The sequence below is a fragment of the Zalophus californianus genome, chromosome 4 (assembly GCF_009762305.2).
Source record: "Zalophus californianus isolate mZalCal1 chromosome 4, mZalCal1.pri.v2, whole genome shotgun sequence".
NCBI lineage: Eukaryota > Metazoa > Chordata > Mammalia > Carnivora > Otariidae > Zalophus > Zalophus californianus.
Window position 1 is genome coordinate 1065309 of NC_045598.1, and position 22502 is coordinate 1087810.

General features: G+C 58.0%; 1 protein-coding gene across 3 annotated transcripts in view; it reads left to right on the forward strand.

The window, feature by feature from the left end:
• The first annotated feature begins 210 nt into the window (after positions 1 to 210).
• Positions 211 to 22502, forward strand: part of SKI (SKI proto-oncogene) — a 71376-nt gene continuing 49084 nt past the window's right edge. For all 3 annotated transcript variants that reach the window (XM_027619353.2, XM_027619367.2, XM_027619362.2), the window contains exon 1: positions 211 to 1226. In XM_027619353.2, coding sequence (XP_027475154.1) covers positions 258 to 1226 — 969 coding nt within the window. In that variant the 5' untranslated portion in view covers positions 211 to 257. The remainder of the gene's footprint in view (positions 1227 to 22502) is intronic.

Consider the following 22502-nt stretch of genomic DNA (forward strand, 5'->3'; position numbering starts at 1 on the left):
CGGGGCGCGTGGATGTGGCGCCGGGCCCGGGTGCCGGCGGGCTCCAGCGGCGGGACCCCTACGCCCCGCCCGCCTACCCCTTCGCGCCCCCGGGCGAGGCCGAGGCCGCGGCCGTGATCGGCCGGGAGCCGGCGGCGGCGGCGGGGGGGGGCCGGGGCCGGGGCCGGGGGCGCCGCCGGGGCGCGCGGGGCGGCGGCGGGGGCCGCGGGGGCCCGGGCGCGCGGGAGCGGGAGCGGCCCGGGGAGCCGGAGCGCACCATGGAGGCGGCGGCGGGTGGCCGCGGCGGCTTCCAGCCGCACCCGGGGCTGCAGAAGACGCTGGAGCAGTTCCACCTGAGCTCTATGAGCTCGCTGGGCGGCCCGGCCGCCTTCTCGGCGCGCTGGGCGCAGGAGGCCTACAAGAAGGAGAGCGCCAAGGAGGCAAGCGCGGCTGCCGTGCCGGCGCCGGTGCCCGCGGCCGCGGAGCCGCCGCCCGTGCTGCACCTGCCAGCTATCCAGCCGCCGCCGCCCGTGCTCCCCGGGCCCTTCTTCATGCCGTCCGACCGTTCCACCGAGCGCTGCGAGACCGTGCTGGAGGGCGAGACCATCTCGTGCTTCGTGGTGGGCGGCGAAAAGCGCCTGTGCCTGCCGCAGATCCTCAACTCGGTGCTGCGCGACTTCTCGCTGCAGCAGATCAACTCGGTGTGCGACGAGCTGCACATCTATTGCTCGCGCTGCACGGCGGACCAGCTGGAGATCCTCAAAGTCATGGGCATCCTGCCCTTCTCGGCGCCCTCGTGCGGGCTCATCACCAAGACGGACGCCGAGCGCCTGTGCAACGCGCTGCTGTACGGCGGCGCCTACCCGCCGCCCTGCAAGAAGGAGTTGGCCGCCAGTCTGGCTCTGGGCCTGGAGCTCAGCGAGCGCAGCGTGCGTGTGTACCACGAGTGCTTCGGCAAGTGCAAGGGGCTGCTGGTGCCCGAGCTCTACAGCAGCCCGAGTGCCGCCTGCATCCAGTGCCTCGACTGCCGCCTCATGTATCCCCCGCACAAGTTCGTGGTGCACTCGCACAAGGCGCTGGAGAACCGGACCTGCCACTGGGGCTTCGACTCGGCCAACTGGCGGGCCTACATCCTGCTGAGCCAGGACTACACGGGCAAGGAGGAACAGGCGCGCCTTGGTCGCTGCCTGGACGACGTGAAGGAGAAGTTTGACTATGGCAACAAGTACAAGCGGCGGGTGCCCCGGGTGAGTGTCCCCGTTGGCTGTGGGAGTGGCAGGACACTGGGTGTGCTGGGCCCCAGGGCCTGGAAGCTGGGGGGCCCTCCTGGGCCATGGGCTCTGTCTGTGCAGTTTGGGGCTTGTATCAGGATTTGGATTTATTTCAGGGAAATTCAGGGTAGCGTCGTCATCCCCATCGACAGTGTAGGAAGGTTGTCTGGCTCGACCCTTATGATGAGCCGGCTTGCTTTGCGTGGGTGGCCCCAGTGGTGGTGGTGGGGTGCTGGCTTGGTGGGTGGAGAAGCCTTCCTCGTGTCCACAGCCATTGCCCTGGTGGGCTGGGAAGGGCAGCCTTCAGCGCACTCAAACAGTCTTGCTCCCAGTCCTGGGAAGTTAGATCTGGGCTGGGCCCAGGCTGCAGCCTCAGGCCTAGGCCTTCCTCGGGGGCCGTGAGGAGGTGTGCAGACCAAGCCCCCCCCCTCCCCCGACAGAGGGGTTCCTGCCAGTGGTCTTTAGCAGACAGAACTGGACCCGGTGGGGCCTGTTTGTGCCTTGAAGTCTTGGGAGACAGACTCAAAAACGAAGCCAGGTGTCCAGGCCACGGTGGCAGGGGGCCGAGACTCGGCGACTCCAGCTCCGTGTGTTTCCCTGCGCCTGCCAGGGTGTGAATCCCAGAGTCCCCCAGTGTGGGGGCAACGGCCGCTTGGCCCTGGGCTTGGGGCCTGGTCAGCGGGCACCTGGGGCCCTGAGTAGGAGTAGCTCATGGCCTGCGATTTGTTTTGGACACGCCCGTTTCCTTGTCTCCGTCTCTCTGAAATGCTGCCGGGCGGAGGAGGGCCGCTGGCCCAGGCTCTGTTGTTTGCCAGGCAGAGGATGTGTGTGATCCTGCTGGGTAGCTGGCTGGGTGGCTCTCAGGCCACTGGACCCTGAGACCATTCACTGGGGTCCTCACCAACTTTTCATGGTGTCTTCCCCTCCCCAAGTATTTGTAACTTTTCTTTTAAATATCCAGGCTTATTAAATTGCATGCACAGAATGCTGCATTGGCCTAGCTATTCTGAGGAGGCCTAATTAATTCAGCTACTGCATCAAACTTTTTTTTCTAAATCTGTGAATAGATGCTCCCGCCCGGTTTTATCCGGGCGCCCCTCCAGCGGAGTGTCAGAGTCTCGGTGAGCAGAGGAGGGGCTGGGGGGTGTAGGGGCCTGTTGCCTGTGCTCGGAGGGGCTGCTGTGTGTGCGCGTGCACGTGCTTTCGGCAGCATTTCTGTCCTCACCTATGTCGCTGCCCAGGCGGCAAGCTGTCTGCAGACTGTGGGGCAGGGGCTGGGCCGGAGGGATGGTCTGAGTAGGGGAGGATGCTGGCAGGAAAGGCCCAAGCCTTTGATTTCAGATGATTTGGTGACGGGTGGCGTGATGGGCACCCTGCGGGAACCGGGGGCTTTTCTGTTTGGGGTGCCCGTACCTTCCATGGCCACTGTGGCCTGCAGCTGGTGGCTGAACTGTGGCAGGCCATTTACCTCCAGCGCGGGTGGCAGAGGACCTTGTGTGGCAGGGCGTGTCTGTGTCGGTGTCTGAGTTGGGCGTGAGGGGTGTGCGGTGGGGGCTGGCCCTTTGTCACAGCCGTAGACCCGGGCCCGGCTTCTCTCGGAGCAGGCGCCGTGGTTGTGGGCGCGGCCGTCCTCCAGCTCAGGGAAGGCCCAGCCTGAGCACTCAGGCCCAAGCACTGCCTGGGGAGGAGCAGGACTGGTCCTTGCAGTCCGGGAAGCAGAGGCCAGAGCCTGTTTCTGCTCCGGCCTTCTCAGCAGATGATCAGAGCCGCCCCTTCTCCTTCAGCGCCTTCCCTGATGCTGCCCTAAATCTCATTGACCGATGAAACAAAAATTTCCCCTGTGACGAGGAAGAACTGCTCATCGTAAGTGGGTGGGGTCTCCAGGCCCGAGTGTCAGCCAGCCCGTCCTCGTGGTGGTGACCTGGCCTGGGCGCCCGGCCCTGGGCTTCCTTGAGCTCTCGAGTGCTCTCCTGCTGGCTCTGCCACCTCGTGGGGCGCTTCTCTTGCCAGCTTTTTCTGCTTGTCCTGTTCTTGGGCTCTGCCTGCTTCCTTGGCTCTGTGACCGTGCAGTTGGGAGTCCTGGGGTGCATCGTCCTCTTTAAATCTCCTAGCACAGCCACGTGCTCGTCTGTCTACATGCCGAGGGCACCCCGTGAGGCAGGTATCAGCTCAGGGTGGGAGGGGATCCCCAGCTGCACAGAGCCCACTTGCTCCAGATGGAGCTGCCTGGGAAGACCCCCCCCCTCAATCCCCCCCAGCCCTGCCTATCTCTCATTTCTCCTTCCACTTGCCTCTGACAGCTTATTCATGGAATAGATCTTGAATTTTTTCAGTTGTTTGATAGGTTAGTTTAATGTTTTTGATTTATCAAGGATGAGGACAGCAGGGAACAAAGAATATGCTAGAATCCTCTGTGTAGGGGCCACGGTTTCCCTGGAGCCTTGGGTTTTGGTGAGGCCACGGGAGCTGGAGCACATTCCAGGTTGTGGGGCTGGTGCTGCCCCAGTCTCCTGCCAGCCAGAGACCGGTCAGCACTCTGCTGCCACCTGTGCCAGGAGGGGCCTCCGCGGTGCTGGGGAGCCACCTCTGAGCCCCTTCCCCCCAAGCTGCTGTCCTCGCTGTCCTGCAGTGGGCCAGTCCAGCTGTGGAACCCCATGGGGCCGCTCCCGTAGCCTCATTACGTCTCTACTGGCTGTGTGACCTCGAGCCAGTTGCTTAACCTCTCTGTGTCTGCGTTTCTTCGTGTGTGAAATGGGGACTGTAGTAAAGCAGTGTGATGGTGACGTTTTATTTCTTGAGGGTGTTGAGGTGTCCAGTGTCAGGTGGGGTGGGGATGTGTCATTTTGTTGCTGGGGGAACACGTGGCCAGGAGATGGGGACTCGGAGCCTTCTCTGCTCTTCTTCTGCCCACTTGGCTCTGTCCCTTCCTCTTGGGCTTGTCTCATGGTATTTGGACTAAATTGGGCCAGTTGTCCAGCCGTGTAGATTGCCGGCAGAGGGGGACATCTGTGCTGCTGGCTTGGCTGCTGCTTGGGGCCTGGCTCCTCGCCCCGCAGGACGGCTCCTCGCTGGGTCACCAGGTGTTTCCCTTTTGGGCCGACCACAGGGCGGTGCTCTGCCTCTCCGGGGCCCGAGCTCCAGAAATGGGCTCCTTGGGACTGCTTTTTGTTCTGCGGGGTGTCCCGATTCTCGGGTTGGAGAGCTTGGCCTGGGTTTGTTTATCGTGCCCCTGTCTTTCAGACACCCAAGTTCTCAGAGGGGGCTTGTTGTGTGGGTCATTTTGCTCCAGGGGCCCGCTGTGGCGTGAGTGCCCACGACTGGATTTGTCTGAATTCCTGACATTGGAACAGTTTTCCTCATGTCACCTGAAACTTCTCCCTGGTCACAGGGCAGTGTTTTCTCAAAGCAGAGACCCAGCCGGCAGCACTGGGGGCATGGAGTCTCGTGGCGCCTGTTGGGGAGTGACTGCAGCTTTTAAGTCCGCAGGCCAGGAAGGGGGGTTCCAGCCTGTGGACAGTCCCCTAGTGAAATGTGGTTTGCTCTTTTAAGCTGGAATTATCTTGGGAAGGAATGCTATCGAGAATGTTCCACCAGGCTGGACACAGACTCTGACCTGCATGCTTCATCTGGGACCTCTCTTTCATGGGGGGACTGGCTTTACCCTGATGCCATCTGTTGTGCCGGCAGAGATTTAGAGGGTCGGTTGTCCTTTTGTCCCCTTGTTTTGCTGTAGGCTTTTGTGGGGTTCCATGGTGATTTTCTTGTTCCAGACGTTTGGCTGAGAAAGTGGGGTGCCGTCTCAGGTGATGCTCTGAGGCAAAGTTCCTGGACGGGCCTTGGGCCCCCTCCCCCACCCCCAGTCATGCCGAAGGATGGGGTCTGCAAGTTGGTCTGGTCGCCAGGGTGAAGGCCCCAGAGTGAAGGTTGGAGAGTCTTCTCAAATGGGGGATACAACAACTTGAACAAGGCCTCTGGTTTCTCCCCGTGCCCTGTAGTGAGTGGGCCGTGCGAGAGAGAGTGAGGGCCTCCCTGCTGGCCGGGTGCCTTGCCTGGCTGCGTGTGCAGAGCCGTGTCTGGATGGCCCTCCAGGTGTGGGCTGCCTGCCCATCTGTCTATCTGCCCCTCTGTCCGCCATCCTGCCGGTTTCCAGGACCCCTCTTGGGAGCTGGGCCAGGCCCCTAGCCTCTTGGGGTTTCCTCAGGGCAGCAGCTGGCCGGGGGCAGCAGGGTCATTGGGTGACCTTCGCCTCTGTTCCTGCTCCCTCACCGGGGTCCCCCAGTCAGCACAGGGCTTCGGGAGTAGAGTCACGGACTCTCCGTGTCTCGGTTTCTCAGCCTTCCCTGCAGCCGGTTTGTGTAATGTGTGTCTGAGATGTCGGGCGAGGGCAGACAGGCCAGGAGCAGGAGGAAGTCTGGGGGGAGTGTGACCGGCCCCGCCCCACAGCCCTGGCTGCGGGGAGCTGGCGGGGGGGGGGGGGGGGGGAGGTGGTGCTTCCGGGGCCAGCCCTGGCTGTCTGGCGGGAGGTGACCGCGGGAGGTGGCTGAGGCCGGCGGCCGGACTCTTCGTGGCCTGGAGACTGTTACACAAGCAGCAATAATGTGTCTCTTTCTAAGGATTGCGAAAGTCAGGGAGGATTTCTCCACTGGAAGAATTATGCAAGTTTCAACTGAAATGTTTTTAAAAAGTTTCTTTGTTTTGAGTCAAAATATAGAGGCTGAATTATTTCTTTCAGGTCTGTGAGAGCTGCAGTGGGAGAAGGCCTCCATTCTTGCTCAGGCCCTCGCCCTCCTGGTTTGCTGTCCCTGGGGAAATGGGGAACCAGGGAAAGGCGGGGGGCGGGCATTGGGATGGAGCCCGGGCGTGGCCTGGGGACCATGCCCATTGCTCCCCATTTTCTGTTTACTGACCGTCTCAGGTGTGGGGGGCGGATCAGAGTTGCAAAGAAGGGACAGGAAGTCATTTCCTGGGGGTGTGGGGCTGTGTGTGGCGGGTTGCTCCTCCCTGCATGGCCTTGCGTGGTCTGAAGCAGCTTTCGGGTGGTGTCGGGTTATCCATGGGAATGCAGTGGCACGGGTGGTAGGGATCTCGGGGCTACGTAGGTGGTCCCCTGTTCTGTGTGCGAGCGCAGCACAGGTCCTCGCCTTGCCCCACCTCTCCGAGGCTACCCTCTCCCCCAGTAGACCAGGTGTGGTGTATCCAGGCAAACTCGGGTCATGCTCAGGAAACCTCTAGCCTGTTCCCAGGGCTGGTGGTGGGGTCAACAATAGCTCTTACGCAGCTCTTCTTGGAACAGAAGGTACAATTGTAGAGGACAGCCTGGATGCCCGTTTTGCTGCATTAGACTTACTGTGTTTCTAGGCAAAGTCACTGCAAGAGGCTCAGCGAGGTGGGGTGGTCTTCCTGGTCACAGAGCTTGGGAGCTGGTTTGAGAGGGGGCAGGGGGAGGGTTTTCTATTTCTGGGACTGGCCACTCCTTGTGTCTCCTTATTTACTGATGTGAAGGACCCAGACTGGGGCATGAAATCGAAATGAGACGGTGGGGATGAGAGGAACATGGGAAGAAGGGCCAGAGTGGCTGGAGCACCTGCCGGGGGGGGCGCCCTCTGGCTGTGTGCGGGCTGCTGGTGACCGCGGTGCCCGTTCCCTGCAGTGGGGGGCCTGTGTGCTGCTCTGGTCTTTGCCAGAACTTCTTGTCCCTTTGGGTAATCCTTGTGTCTTCCTTGCTGGTGAAACAGATGGGAGGCTTGGGATGGGTCTTGGCATGAGCCTGGGAAACAACTGAGGTTGTCTTGGTATGTGGCGTTGGTGTTTTATCTGATGTAACTGTTTTGACTTGGAAGGAATCAAAGGATGCGACGACTTCTTGATTTTGCAGCTCTAGGTAGTGATTCAGGAAGTCTCCGCGTGAGCCTCTGGGCCGCGCAGTCTGCAGTGGTCGGGCCTGCCCCCAGTCTTGGTTCTCTGGGCTGCCCTTGTTGCGGTGGGCCTGGGATTTGTGTATTTGTGGTTGTGTTGTCAGCCTCATGGAGGGGGCAGGTTGTCACGGCTGAGTCCCCAGTTCTGGGCCCGGAACAAATACTCCTCGAATGACTCACGGAGGCATGAAATCACTAGTTGTTGGGGGTTTCTGGGCAGCTCTGCTCTTGACAGCTCGAAAAGGAAAGGTGTAGGAACTTTCTCAGGAGCAGAGTTATGTCCCTTAGGTGTCATTCATCCTGGTCGTGTTGTGTGTTTTGAAGAAGGTGGCTCGCTTAGGCCCGTGGGGGGTGCTTTAAACCTGGTTTGAGCCCAGATGCTTGGCCACTGCTTTGGAACGAAGGTATTCTCGGCTCTGGCTCCGGAGCTGGACGAGCCTGGCTGTGGTGCCTGCCTTGATTGGGCTTCTGCTGGGATATTAGCTGGCTATTCTGAAAAGAGACATGCGTGTCTTGTTGGGAATAGGCTTTTTGTGGGACCCCCTGTGTTGCTTGGTGCAGAGGAACCCCGCTGTGGTGGGGGGAGCGGCAGGCGGGCCAGCTCCAGGGCTGCTGTGGCTAGGGCAGTCCTGGCCAGGGGCTCATCCTGCCCTGATGGTTAGCCCGGTCGTGGGGGCCTGAGGTCCCAGGGTGCCAGTGGGGCTCTGGTGTGGCCCTTCCTCTCCCGGCCCGACCCCTGAGCCCACAAGTGAGGTGGCAAGTGGGGGTGACAGTCACACGATGGCAGCTCAGCCGTGTGTCCCGGCCCCTGGGTTTGACCCTGTGGGACGGGGTGGTGTGAAGGAACGGGGCTGACTGGGAGCACATGAGACGTGGGGGTGTAGGTGGTGGATGTGTTTTGGGGTCCTCTGCCGGCTGTCAGGTTGTTCCTCTCCCAGAGGAACCGCCAGCTACATCGGCATAGGAACCAGTTGGTTGTGACTTGGTGTCTGGGGACCTGCCTGGAGCCTGGGCGTGGTGGCATTTTCTCTTCTGCACCCTCCTCTCCTCAGCTGGGCTGTGCAGCTTGTGGGGGGAAGACTGAAGGTGTGTCCTTCATGTGCAGGAAAGAACGCCCAGTGCTGCCCCAGCCCCACGCTCTAGGGGAGCACAGCCACGCCCAGCACTGGCAGCCTGCAGGGACGCCAGCGCCAGTAAAGCCAGCAGGCTGCCTGGGTCTGAGGCTGGGGGTGTCTGGATGACCTGTGAGTCCCTGTTATGGGGGGCTGGGTCTGCATTCCATTCCCTTGGGAGCAGAACCAGCCTCTCATGCCCTGTCCACATCTGTCTGCTGTCAACTGTTCTTTTTGTGATCCCAGCCCCATGGTGCCAGGCGGTGGCTCCAGCCTGACTGGTAGGTGAGGCCTCCACGGGACAGGCGAGCTGGCACCAGGCCGTACCCCCTTTCCCACCTCGAGTATGCTCACTTTTCACACCCGATCTTCTTGTACCCAGTCATGGAGTTTGCTCTCGGAGCTGTTTCTGCATGTGGCGTTTGTGGTTCTTGCGGCGTGCGTGGTGGTGCTCTCTCCTTCCACAGAGCTGTGGCTGTTTGGGCACCCCTCATGCTGTCTGCCCATCCCTGTGGATGCATGCTTCTAATTTCCTGATTTCTCCTTTCAAACCCCCTCACCGCTGCGCAGAAACCATCAGAACAAGAAGTGCCTGTTGCCTCTGCAGACTCCCGTGTGGTCCAGCTGTGGGGACGTGGGCAATGGTTTGTGGTCTTTATGTAGGCTCTGCGCTGAAGGTGACACAGAAATTTCTGTTTGAAAGACCCATGGCCTTCTCATCTGCCTGGGCCTCACGGTTCCCGGTCTGGATCCCTGAGTGGCCCTGGTCAGCTGAGTTCTGTGAGTCGTGCTGATGTCGGCGTCTGTGCTCCCCTGGACCTCAGCGCTGGTTGGGCCCCTGGGCACAGGGAGCTGTGTGTTTCTTGAATGGCAGGGCTGGCACTCGGTGAGCACACAGAGGAACCAGGGAAGAGGGGGGCAGTCAGCCGTGCTGCTGGCGAAGCTGGGAACCCTCTCCCTGGAGGAAGGGACAGGTGCACGCATCCCACATGTGGTTCTGGAATCTGCTGGGGGCTACCCGCTGGGGAGGTTGAGGCAGAGGCACTGGGCAGTAGGGAGGTGCTGTCATCAGCCCCGGCCACGGTGGGATCTCCATGCTGGCAACTCTCCTCCTTCCCCCCACCCCCCGCCGAGGGGGGGGGGCCCTGGGCTGCAGCAAGGGAGTGCAGACTGGCCAGCCCTGGTGGGGGTGGGTGACCCCCAAGCCTCGTGTCAAGTCTGTGCGGTGTCGGGCTGCAGCACCAGTTGCCTGGCTGGACGCGTGCGGCCGAGTGTGGACGCGTGTGTGTGGTGGGTGCTGCTGGCCCCGCCTTACCTGCTGCCTCCCTGCTTCCTGGCATTACAACTGTGTTGCCCAAACCATTAAAAAAATTGTGCTCCCAAGTTGAATGATATGCAAATGTAGTCAATTAAGCGAGGGGATTTTAATTAGCAGTTTAAGTTCATGTGTGAAGTGCCTTGCCTTAATTACTTGACAGTTTTGTTGTAAATTTGCTAAGTTTTTTTTGCAGAACTATCAAAACTGTGATTTTTTTTTTTTTAACATTCTTGTATGCAGTAAGTGTCGCCCAGCCTGCCTGACCTTAGTCGATTTTGCCTCAATTTAGGAAGCTCTTTAAGCTGTAAGAACAAGGTAAGCCCATGGGTTGCCTCAGTGTGGCTCGACGAGTGACAACGTGTCCCGTGTTTCCTGGAGCTCGGGCTGGCCGTGGTCATGGGCTCCTAACTTGTGTCCAGGAGCCCTTGGCAACACCCAGGGCCGGGGCAAAGTGCCTGGTCCTGGAACGGAGGTCCGGAAGGCTCTTGGCTGAGGGGACCACAGAGGACCAGTGGCTACAGGCCTCTGCTCTGACAACCTGTGCCTCGACAGGCCTGCAAACTACGCGCCGGGGTCCCCGCATGGCCGCAGTGCACACCCTGGTCCGTGACGCCTGCTGAAGGCCCGGGGAATTCTGAACTTTGAAGCTCCTTCCTGGCTGTGCAGCAGGAAGGTTTCCCTCCTGCACAGCCCCCCTCCCCCACCCTCAAACCGGAGTGTGGTGTCCACTCTGTGGGCTCAGCCAGGGCTGGCCTGCTGTCCATTCGCTGCCGCTGGGTGGGGGGCGGTGGTCAGCGCACGTGTCCCTTCCTGCTGGGTTTGTGTTGGAATTTCCTCCCGTTTACGGGAGAACTTGCTTAATTTCTCTGTCACTGCTGTTGAGATGGTCTCGTTACTGTGGTATTCAGAGCACCCCTAGATTTAATTACCCGATTGGACTTGATGTCTCTTGTGCAGATAGGCTTTTTATTTTCTCACTTAAACATTTGTATTTGAATTGTGATTTGTTTGGTAGATCAGTTTCCTCTCAGTCTCTGACAAAGGCTCGTGTCTCGGTTCTCTCTCTGATCCCTGGGGGCTGAGGACGACAGCGGGGACCTAGCCAGGCAGCCCTGCAACACGGCCTGCTCTCCCCGTGGCCCCAATCTTTTGGAACCTTGGCCAGTGTGGCCCTGTTGGCAGGTGTGAGGGGCTGGAGGGCTGTGGAGGGGCTTCAGGCAGCACCAGGGGTGCTGGGCAAGGGGAGTGCGGAAGCTTGGTGGCGCCCTGGATGCTGGGGCCTCAGCCGTTGCTGCTGAAAGCCGGCTGGACGTGTGGAGCAGGGGTCCAGGGAGGCCACATGGACCCCGTCCCGTGGCTCCCAGCACCGCAATGGCGGGAGTTCCCTGTCCCTGACATGGGGTCAGTGGGGAGTGCGTTTCTTCCCGCGTCATCAGGATGTGTCTGTGGAGTTGTGAAAACATACCGTTAGGATGGGAAATTTCAAGCTGACGCTGAAATTGGGAGGCTGGGTCTCGGAGCCCCCTGGCCCAGCCCAGCAGTTCCCGGCATCTTACTCGTTCCGTTTCATCTGACTTCTCCCTCCTTGTCTGTGCTATGGGGCTGTCATTCTTTTCTAAAGCAAATCCCAGCATCTATTTCATAGTTCAGCATTTCACTATCTAATGTATCCAGAATTGTGGAAAGTCTTGACCTTGGTGCGGCTGGCATACCCGACGGTCGTGAGAACTCCTTTCTGCCCGTGTTCAGATCCCCGCTGTCTCAGAAATGGCTCTTCTGTGGTTGCTTTGCAGGATCCAGGGCCACCTTGCTTGTGGGCAATGGGCCTTCTATGCACGCGTGCCTCCGTGTGCACGTGTGCATGCCTGGGTTTGCGCCTGTGCAGCCAGAGCATTTCCAAGTGCTCTGTGGTATTGAGGGCTCTGGAATTAACATCTGGGGCATGCGCTGTGCGTTACTCCAAGTGATGCTTTAGGGAGCATTGTGCCACTGATGCTTCACAGAAGCCTCGTGTGGCACTGTGGACGAACAAGGAATGCTGGTGTCTGCTGGCTGCCGCCTGTGTTGTCCCCACCCCCACCCAGGTGAGGAAATGCACCATGCCTGAGTGCCCCCAGGGATGTCCTCCTCAGCGTCCTCCCGTGCCTGGACCCGTGTCCGTGCGTAGCTGGCACGACCCCATCAGTACTCTCGTCTCTGCCGGGCTCTCACCCAGTGCCCTTGCCACTCCCGTGTGCCGCCTCATTGCTGTGTGGCCTGTCCCCATTCTTATGTTGGTGGACCTTCTGGCTTCCCGCGTGGATGCCCATGAATAATCACTGCAGCTTGTTGTTGGCCCAGGTGTGTGCATGTGTCTGGAGCATGGGCCGGGGTGGAGGGACTGAGTCAGAGGGCGTCTGGACCATGCTGAACGGTTTCCTGACGTGGCTTCACCAACTGACCAGCCCCCTGCAGGGCGGGGCAGCTCCTCTGTCCCGTCATGGCTGAGGTGTGCTCTCACTATAAGTGCATCTCCTTGAGCACGTGTGAGGTTGGGTGGGGGTGAGTTTCTTATAGAAGATTTGACAGATCAAAGAGGGCACGGCACGCACACACGACATATGCATCTCTATCTCTTCTGCATCGTGAATCCCAACCGAGGGGCGACTGTGGGACATGTTCTGACCATTTCCGTACTCCAGCACTGGGAAGGTGTAGGGCCTTTTCAAGGGTTCTTTTTTTTTTTTTTAAGATTGATTGATTTATTTATTTATTTATTTATTTATTTATTTGAGAGAACATAAATGAGAGGCTGAGGGAGAAGCAGACTCCCTGCTGAGCAGGGAGCCCGATGGGGGGCTCGATCCCAGGACCCTGGGATGATGACCTGAGCCGAAGGCTGATGCTTCATTGACTGAGCCACCCAGGTGCCCCTCAAGGGTTCTTGATTTTACCTGTTACTGAAATTCTTTTTCTACATGGCTCACCAGTTCACACGCCCACAGAATTAAGCACGTGCCCATTTTCCTACTCCCTCACAACTTTTGGTTACTGTCATTCAGGATGTTTCTGTGTAACTTGAAAGGTGAAAATCTCATTTAATTTTTTTCTAGTGGCATTGGCCATTGTGTTATTCTTAGTATTTCTGTAATTTGCCTTGTGTGTTTGTCTTATTAAGATAAAACATATATACCATAAAACTTGCTATTTTAGCCATTTTTTTTCAAGTAAGCTTTACACCCAACATGGGGCTTGAACTTATAAAACCTGAGTTCAAGAGTCGCATGCTCTACCCACCAAACCAGCCAGATGCTCCCCTTAACCATTTTTAAGTGCACAGTTCAGGGGTGTAAGTACATCCACATTGTTGTACAACCATCACTACCAACCACTTCTAGAACCTTCCCATCTTCCCAAACCGAGAGTCTGTCCCCATGAAACACTCAGTCCCCCTCCCTGCCCCCAGCCCCTGGCGCCCACCCTTCTCTCTGTCCCTGAATCTGACTTCTTAGGGACCTCCTATAAGTGGAATCCTATAGGGTTCGTCCTTTTCTTTCTGGTTTATTTCACCAAGGTCCATCAAAGATGGACTAGGTGTTAGCATTTCCTTCCTTTTTAAGGCTGAGAACCATTCCATTGTATGAATGGACCACATTTTTGTTTATCCATTCAGATGGTGATGAATACTTTGGTTACTTCCATCTTTTAGCTCTTGTGAAAATGCGGCTTTGAACATGGGTGTGCAGATATTTCTTTGAGCCCCTGCTTTCAACTTTTGGGCATATACCCCAAAGTAGAATCGCTGCATCTTCCCGTAATTGTTTTCATTGTTTGAGGAACTGCCGTCCTGTTTTCCACGGTGGCTGCACCATCTTACACTCTCACCCGCAGTGCACGAGGATTTCAGTTTCTGCTCATCCTTGGGAAGGATGTTCATGTTTGTGTTTTCTGTGTTTTTGAGAAAGTAGCCATCCTGATGAGCGTCAGGTGGCCTCTCATGGTCCTGCTGATTTGCATTTCCCGGATGCTGAGTGATGGTGAATGTCATGTATGCTTATTGGCCATGTGGATGTCATCTTTGGAGAAATGTCTGTTCAAGTTCTTTGTCCTTTTTTGAGTTGGGCTGTTTGTTCACGTGTAGGAGTTGTTTCTGTGTTCTGGATATTAATCCAGTCACACTATGGTAAGCGGTGCACTGGTATCCTGTCTCCTGCAGGTAGTGGGCTCCACCAGCCCTCTGTTGGTACGTCAGAGGCAGAAGCATCTCTGTGCTGGAGATCCATCTTTTTTTAAGTAGGCTCTCCACACCCAGTGTGGAGCCCAATGTGGGCCCTGAACTCATGAACCTGAGATACAGATCTGAGCTGAGACCACAAGTCAGATGCTCAACCGACTGAGCCACCCAGGCGCCCCTTTCCTCTCTTTCTTGAGTTTGCACCCTGCCAGTTTCTGTAGAAAGTTCTTGAAGACAGAGATGGATTCACTGGGGTGCCTGGGTGGCTCAGTTGATTAAGTGTCTGCCTTCGACTCAGGTCATGATCCCAGGGTCCTGGGATCGAGCCCTGCGTCGGGCTCCTTGCTTAGCGGGGAGTCTGGAGTCTGCTTCTCCCTCTCCCTCTGCCATTCCCCCTGCTTGTGTGCATGCGCATGCACGTTCTCTTTCTCTGCCAAATAAATAAATGAAATCTTTAAGGAAAAAAAATGGATTCACTGAAAGTGATGCCTCTCACCAAAGATCTGCCTTTCTTTTAATCTCATCCCCAAGCGTGGGTGGGTGGCATAAGGGACCCAGAGTGAAGAGACACCAGACAGCTTGGGGACAGCTCAAAGCCCAGTGGCTTGACCCAGACTTTCCCCAGAGAGTAGGAGGAAAGAAGCCCGGGGCTGCTTTTGGGTGGCAGGATGAAGGGAGATAGGCATCTGAGCGCCCATGGTGGGCTCAGGGAGTGTGTATGGTGGCTCTGCGGCCAAGGCCAGCTCAGCTTTAGAAGAGTTGGCAGCTTGGGGAGCACGTGTTTGAGACTGTCCGCCACTTTGCTTCCTCTCTCCAGCTGTGAATGTCATTTCCCATGAGGCTGCTGGTCGTCTATGTGTGGCTCTCGGTCCTCTCACTCGGACTTTGAGGTCCAGGCCTGTTCTTGGCCATGGTTTGCACTAGTTTGCTTCCATTGGTTCCAGGAGGCTGGGGATGACAGGTGGCCTGGGGGACGCTGGTCCTTCACATGGGCGACACGCTTTTGTGTCCTGGCATCTCGTGGGGAGGTGAGTGTGTGTACGTGACCATGGCTGTGAGGCTGACAGGGTGGCGGCGTCCCACCCCCCGAGCTCCGGTGGGCCTGGCCCGCTGCCTCTTTGGGCATTGGCCCAGGAGGTCCTGGGGTGGCTCCAGGGGCCTGGGAGGTTTATCTCAGCCAGGACACGTGGTGCCCCCGCTGCCTGTGTCCCCATCCCTGGGGCTACCCTGACTTAGCCAGTGACTCAGCTGCCAGCAGCCATTCCTGTTATTTGGTTCCCCGATGCCCCATGTTGGCCTTCTGCGTCCAGAGCACGCTTGGAGCTGGGACCTGAGGTTCCTGGTCCAGGTGACAGTTCTGCCTTCTTGTCTGTGTTAAGGAGGGCGGGGGAGGATCCTTGACATTGGTTTTGCAAATACTACTGGGGCCCCCCGCGTGCTGGGTGCTGGTCAAAAGGAAGACCTGGCAGCGGGAGCTGGGGTGGGGGGGGCTGTGACCTATGTCAGTGAGGGCGGCTCTTTGTGTTTGGGTTAAAGAAAAACAGAGTTGGAGACACCCCCGAGGCTGCTTGTCTGCCTCGTGTGTGGCTCACTGTGGAGCAGACGCCACTGCCCCCGAGTCTGACCTTCTCCACCCCGGTTACTTTCCTTACCTTCTCTGTGCGAGCAGGACTCGCTGAAGCTTTTTGGTATTTCTGGTCAAGTAGGAGTTTCTAGAAGTTCGGAGAGAGAGAGAGAGAGCTTCATGGGTGGTCCCTGGGCCCAGGTCCTGGCTTGGCCACATCCTTACTCTGGCGTCCTGGGTCATGCCACTTCCCTGGGCCTCAGTTTACCCTTCTGTAGTGGGTGAGGAGGGTGCGTACTGTGCAGATTTGCACCTTCCAGTTCTTCCCAAAGCCAGGGCATCTGATGGGAGGCAGCCCCAGGAGCCCAGTCAGGGCCGCGTGTGGGCACGCGAAGGCTGGTGTGGTGGCTCTCCTCACAGCCAGCCAGGCCAGTCGGATGGATGCCGGCAGGTGCTGTGAGCGGAACACACGGTGCGCCCGTCGCACAGGCTCCCTCTGCCCTCAGTGGGCGTGTCTGTGCTGTCCATTGTTGATAACCCCTGCTGCCTGTGCTCCTCCCCAGACTTCAGGGGGCGGCGTCCCCTGTGGGACATGAGATGGAGTGTCTGACCTGGGCCTCTGTGTGGTCGAGTCCACATGATCCCTAACTCACCTGCTGGGATGCTGGGAGCCATCCCTGTCCTTGAAGCCATGGGGGCGCAGGCTGAGGATGTCCCAGGCTCCTGGGCTCTGTGCGGTTGAGGGTGGCTGCACACAGACGTGCCCTAGGCAGTGTCTGGTGATGCGCTTGTACCAAGTTCGATCTTCGGATGACTTCTGGCCAGAGGGAAGGCCAGAGTTCTGTTTCAGAGCAAGGCTGGTAGGATGTGTCTTCCTTCCTTCCTTCCTTCCTTCCTTCCTTCCTTCCTTCCTTCCTTCCTTCCCTCCCTCCCTCCCTCCCTCCCTCCCTCCCTCCCTCCCTCCCTCCCTCCCTCCTTTAGATTTTATTTATTTGTCAGAGAGATCTCAAGAGAGAGCGAGAGCATGAGCAGGGGATATGGGCAAAGGGAAAAGCAGACGAATAGTAAGGAGCCCAATGCAGGACTCGATCCCAGGGCCCTGGGATCATGACCTGAGCTGAAGACAGACGCTTAACCGACTGAGCCACCCAGGCGTCCCAGGATGTGTGGGACAACCTTTGATAATTCTTCAAACAGTGATTTTGGTAATTGAGCCAACAGTGGTAACCTCATCCACAGCCTTGATCTGAACCAGGTAAAATTGACCCCAGAGCAATTTTTTTTTTAAGTGGGCTCCACACCCCACACAGGACTTGCACTCATGACCCCAAGATCCAGAGTTGCGTGCTCTACTGACTGAGCCAGCCAGGCGCCCCGGCCCCAGAGCAATTCTTACCTGGAAAAGCAAGGTTTCTCAGAAAATGAAAACAAGGCCATGAGTAGAGAACCAGCTTTTGAGAGCCACGGTGCCCTGTCCTGCTCATGCAGGGTGAAGAGCTGGTAGAACTGGCTCATGGAATATACGTCTCCAGTTGTCATGCACCTTGGCTGCGGGCTAGGGTCTCGGGGTCTTGGTTCTGTGCTTCACAGGCCTAGCTGGACCGAGAGTACTTCTCTCAATCCCCCTGCCGCTGTTGTTCCAGGTCCACAGGCATGTCGGATTCCTGGATGGTTGTACCAGAGAGCTGAACTGGAATTTGATACCCGTTTTTATAACCAGGGTTTGTTACAGTTCCAGAAATCTGGGATTTTTAGAGTTAGGTGTCATGTTGCTGTTCCATTTCAGATGCATTTGGCTGCCACTGAGCGGGCTCAAGTGTTGAGGTAGTTCATTGTGCTGCACAACCCACGGCTCGAACGTGGCACCTGCTGGGCCATCCTGCAGGTGCCTGACATCCCTTCTTGGCACATGCCCTCCTGTGTTCCTATGCATCCTCCAGTTGTGGGTGGCTGATGGAGGAGCAGAGACCAGTCTGTCTGTAAGCCTGCTGCTTTTCCTTGGCTTAGGACTTTTTTTTTTTTTTTAAGATTTTATTTATTTATTTGACAGACGCAGCGAGAGAAGGAATACAAGCAGGGGGAGTGGGAGAGGGAGAAGCAGGCTTCCCGCGGAGCAGGGATCCCGATGCGGGGCTCGACCCCAGGACCCTGGGATCATGACCTGAGCCGAAGGCAGACGCCTAACGACTGAGCCACCCAGGCGCCCCTGGCTTAGGACTTTTTATTTTGAACAATCTTCAGACCTCTGGTGGGGTCATGAGAGCAGCGCTTACCAAGGTTCGCGAGTGTGGACACCTTGCCGTGTTGGTGCACCCTCTCATTGGCGAGCGTGCATCTTTGGTGTACGTTTTTTGCAAATGAGGGTGTTCTAGTGTTGGCACAGCATGGTGGCCACCACGGAGCAGCCCGCAGCCCCATCCTGCCCAGGACTCACCGGGAATACCTCTCTTCCCGAGCTGCTTCTCTTCAGGGTCCCTCCCCTACCTTTGGTCCTTCATGACATGGGTGCATTGGGGAGGGCCTGGGGCCATCCTGTGGGTTATGCCTCTACTTGCAGTACCTGGCATGCCCCTTGGTTGGATGCAGGGCCAGCATTTTGGGTGGGAGCCTGGGGGTGCTACTGCATCCTCCCCAGTGCTTGGTGGCTGGAGGCCGGACAGCGCACGCCTCTGCGCAGGCCGGGAACTTGGATCGTGCTCGTGGCTGGGGCCCGCCTCTCCCCTCCGTAGTTAATAAGTAATTCGCGGAGGACTTTGGACCTTGTCAGTATCTGCTGTGATGAACTTTCTCCCAGCGGATTCAGCGTCCCTGCCCCATCCCGCTGACCCAGTTACAGTGGTCCCCGCGCCTGCTTCTCCCGGAGCACCTCCCTTCGCCCCGTCCTGCCGTCGAGTGTCTGTGTTTCCTAATTCAGTCTGTTACAGGGTTGCAGTCCATTCTTGTCATTATTCTCTTGACTAAATTGTCCCTCTTTTGGCCACCCACTGGGACCCGGTCCCTCCTGATGTCTTTTTCCTGAGACCCTCTGACACTGTCACACCCCCGTGGCAGCGTGTGCGGCTTGCGCATTCCTGAACTGGGTTCTGAGAGAACCAGGTCAGCAGGGTAGACGCACAGAGACCCATCCCCGGATGTGGACACGTCTTTCTCCCAGCCAGAGCCTCTGGTGAGTGTGGGGTTGGGTCACCACAGGGCAGATGTAGATGGCAGAGGATTTTTCTGCACGTGGACGTTGGCCATTTTTCCACATCTCTTTGCCGTAGGTCATTTATAGAAACTGAGCCGCTTCCTTCCGTTCAGTGGTTTTCTCTGGCTCCTGGCTCTGGGGGCCTCCCACGAGGTGGTGTCTGTTGACATTTCCCTGTCCCTGCATCTGTGCGTCTGTCAGCTGTGCCCGGGAAGGCCATGGCACGTGCTCACCCACATTCTTCCCTGCTCAGAATGTTCTCCTGTGCTCGCTCCTGTGCCAGGAGGCTTCCCTGGAGGCCTGGCCACTGGTCCACGCTGTCCATTGTGGTGAGTGGGGGCAGGAGGGAAAGGAAGCCAGGGCCAGGCCATGGCCTCCTTCAGATGCTTGTCCCATTATTTTGGGTTGGAATATGAGAGAATTGAAACTGTCTTTATGTCCTTTTCTTTAATCTTTGTGTTATTTATGTATTTGGGAGAGAGCACAAATGGCTGAGGAGGGGCAGAGGCAGAGGGAGATTCTGTAGCAGACTCCCCACTGAGCGCGGAGCCCGACGTGGGACTTGATCTCACGACCCTGAGATTGTGACCTGAGCCAAAATCAAGAGTCGGACACCTATTGGACTGAGCCCCCCAGGTGCCCCTTTATCTCCAGCCTTAAAACAAATCTTACCTTCACCTCAAATTTCTGGAAGCCCTGCAAGGTTAGAAAGCAGACAAAGATTTCATTTTCAGCAGCCCTGAGAAGGATGAGCATGTTTTCAGAGTAAGGGCTCCTGCGCTAGGGTGGGGGTGGCCAGCACCCCCCTCCCATGCCGGCATACTTGGCCTCCCGGGCGCAAGCCTGTGCCCCGGGCTGCTCCACGGTCAGGAAGAGTGGGTGTGGTGGTGTGCCAGGGTCACCCCAGGCCTCCTGGGCTCAAGTCCTCTTGGAGGAGGCTCCTGAGGCAGTGTCTGGACTTGGGTTTTTCCTGTACCCTTTGTTTATGCCCCAGGGGCCAGGCTTTGAGGTAACAGTGTGTAAACCTGAATTCTCCCAAACCCTTCTGCGCGCGCACACTCTCTCTCTCACTCTCTCACTCTCTCTCTCACTCTCTCACTCACTCTCTCACTCACTCACACTCCATCCCGGAGGCTTTGGCTTCTGCCCGGGGCCTCGCTTTCGTTCCCGAGGACGTGTTCCACCGTGCATGCATGTACCACGTGACTTCGTGTTCCACAGCCCGGCAGCAGGGGACAGAGGTAGGAACGGGCCTTCTTGGAAGGGTGAGGAGACGGCACCCGCGGTCTGCATGGGAGGGGGGCCTTGTATGGGAGGGAGTGGCTGGCCCCCCAGGGCGTTCCCCGACCTGATGCTGTTAGCTGACGCCCCACCTGCCTGTCAGGGTCTGTGTGGTGTGTGTTGCCCAGAGGCCTTCCTTCAGACGCTGTGGGGCTGCGGCCTGGAGCCCGAGCCTAAGTGGGAAGGAACCCCACAGCTTCCAGGTGGCAGTAAGGGTGGGTGGAGGGTGGGTGACTTGCCCACAAAGGCCTTGGCCAGGGTTAGTGCTGGTGATCCCTGTACATTGTGGACCAGAGTAGACATCATGGACAGAGTGCTTACTGTTGGGGAAGGTTCTCCATTTTTCTAGATACTTCATACTCGTGAGTCATGCCTACCCTGTTGGTCCACGTTGAGGGGTTTGCTCTGACTGAGGAATCATCCCAGGCCCCCCACATACCACATCACGGGCTGCCATCTTGCTGATGTGGCCTTGCCCTCGCTGAGGGAGATCACCCCACTGCTCTGCAGTCTGGGAAGGGCCTCTCCCGCAGGTGCTGAGAGGAAAGACAGCGGACCCTTCTTTGGGCCGCTGGGAGACCCTGGCTCTGACAGGCGGCAAGGGTCGCCTTGCACGTCCTTTGGGACTGCAGTCCTGTAGTGTTTGAGCGCCTTCACAGGCCTGGAGCGGTGCTGAGCTGTGCTGCGTGTTCTTTGTTTCAGACGTCCCAGCTGCATTCGTCAGTGGCCTCTGGGTGGGTCCAGGGGGACCGCTGATTCTCTGGGTCCTTTGGGTACATGCTGGTTCATCTCCAGATGATTCTGAAGTCTGGAAAGTCTGCCATATAGATTAGGCCGTAGCCTCACTGGATGTGCTTGCTTGGAGCACTGGCAGTCTGGGCCTCAGTCCCTCGCACTGCAGCACACGGGCCTTGTCCTCTGCCCAGCCCCTCTGCCCCGAGACAAGCCCCAGGGAGTCTGGTGATGGAGGGATCACAGATATGGGCGCGACGGAAGAGGCCTTCCTCCTTCACCCCGGAGCGCAGCAGTGCCCTTCCTTGGGGACTGCATCTCCTTTGTCATGGGTGCTTGGGGGATGCCCGCCCCACTGTGGGCCATCTCGTCACCTCCCTGTCCCTTGAGTGGCCCTGCAGTGATGCTGCCTTGCCCAGGAATGACCAGACAGAAAGCTCAAGACCCCATTTAGATCTTTATCTGGCTGCTTTCCATTTTAATGTACTTGGCCCTCAGTCTGGACATGTTGAACACGCACCCACTGGCCATCAGTCTGTCATTTTGTGCGCGCCTGGCTGTCACTGCTGCCTCTGGGGGTAGGCTCCGGGGACGGGGTGGGAGCAGACTTGGAATCTGCTGTGTGCTTCCCACACAGCTGCAGCAGCTCTCCTTCCTCCAGATGCCCATTCCCGTCTGTGGGGCTGCCCAGCACGGCCCGTTTTGTTGAGTGACAGAGACGCGGGTGGGCGCCCCTGCTCCCCGGGTGGGCCAGTGCCACCTCTGCGTACCTGCTGTCTTCACCTTTTGTTGCTGCCTAAAGAATCCGTGGACAGGGTCTACAGCTAAAGGGTGATTGGCACAAACCCGGCAGCCCCGTCCCATCCTCTCCACTTGGCCTTGGGCAGGGACTTCCTTTTGCTCACTGTTTATCCCGTTGACCTCCTGTTTCTGTCACCTGCACCGCCACCTCCCTAGTCCGGCCTCGGCTGCTAGCCCCCTGCAGCCCGGGCCTGCCCACATCATCGTGGCTCGTGTCTGATGAACCCGAGCTTTGTGCTTTCTCTACGACTGTGTGGTCGTGTTCGCCCCGATCTGGCATCCGACGCCTGTCCTTGCTGCCTGCCGGCCCCACCCCGGGGCGCTCGTTCTGACCTCACTTCCTCTCTGCTCTGGGCCCTGGAGCTGGTCGCCTCTGTTTCCTGCTCGCTGGCTGGCGTGGTGTTTTGCTTCTGGCCTTGGCCACCTGGCCGGCTCCCAGTGCTGGAGTTGGCATGTGGCCCGCCTCTCTGCTGTCCTGGTGGCTCCCTGGAGGGTGGGTGCAGGGGCCCTGATCCGGGCATCGGTGTGGTCCTGTGCAAGCCCCATGCACCCTTGTCCTCGGGAGGCCAGCCCCCGCTTGGGCTTGAGCTCCGGGTGCGTCTGGGGTGCCTCTGGGGTGCGTCTGGCACAGCCTCGGTCCTTCTCATTCTTCGTCTCTGGTGTCGCTCTCTGGGGCTTTCCTCCGCTTTATTGCCAAACTCTGTTTTCTTGTCTACTTTCAGGTTTTGTGATTTCATTTGTAATTTCTAAGATGTGCTTTGTTCTTGTTTCTTTTGTAACTGCTTTCACCTGTTCTTGTGTCGTGGCTCATGGCTGTGTGGTCTCGTCTCCCGTCCCCGGGGATGCTAATGCTGCTTTCCTCTGAAATCCTACTTCCGCTCTCTGTGCTTGGTGCCTGAGTGCTCCTCATGTGGACTTGCAGGTGGTCCCCGGTTTTGCTCCCTTGAAATCTCCCATCCACCTCCTCTGGCACCCGGCATCTTCACACCCCGAGCTTTCCCTTGTGGCTCCTGGAGCTCTCTCTCAGCAGCTCTCTGGCCTCAGCCTGCCCCCCTCCTCGCCACCTCCCACCCTCCCGCGGGCTCAAGGTTCACAAACTTCCTCCTTCATTGAAGAGCAGGGGTTTAGA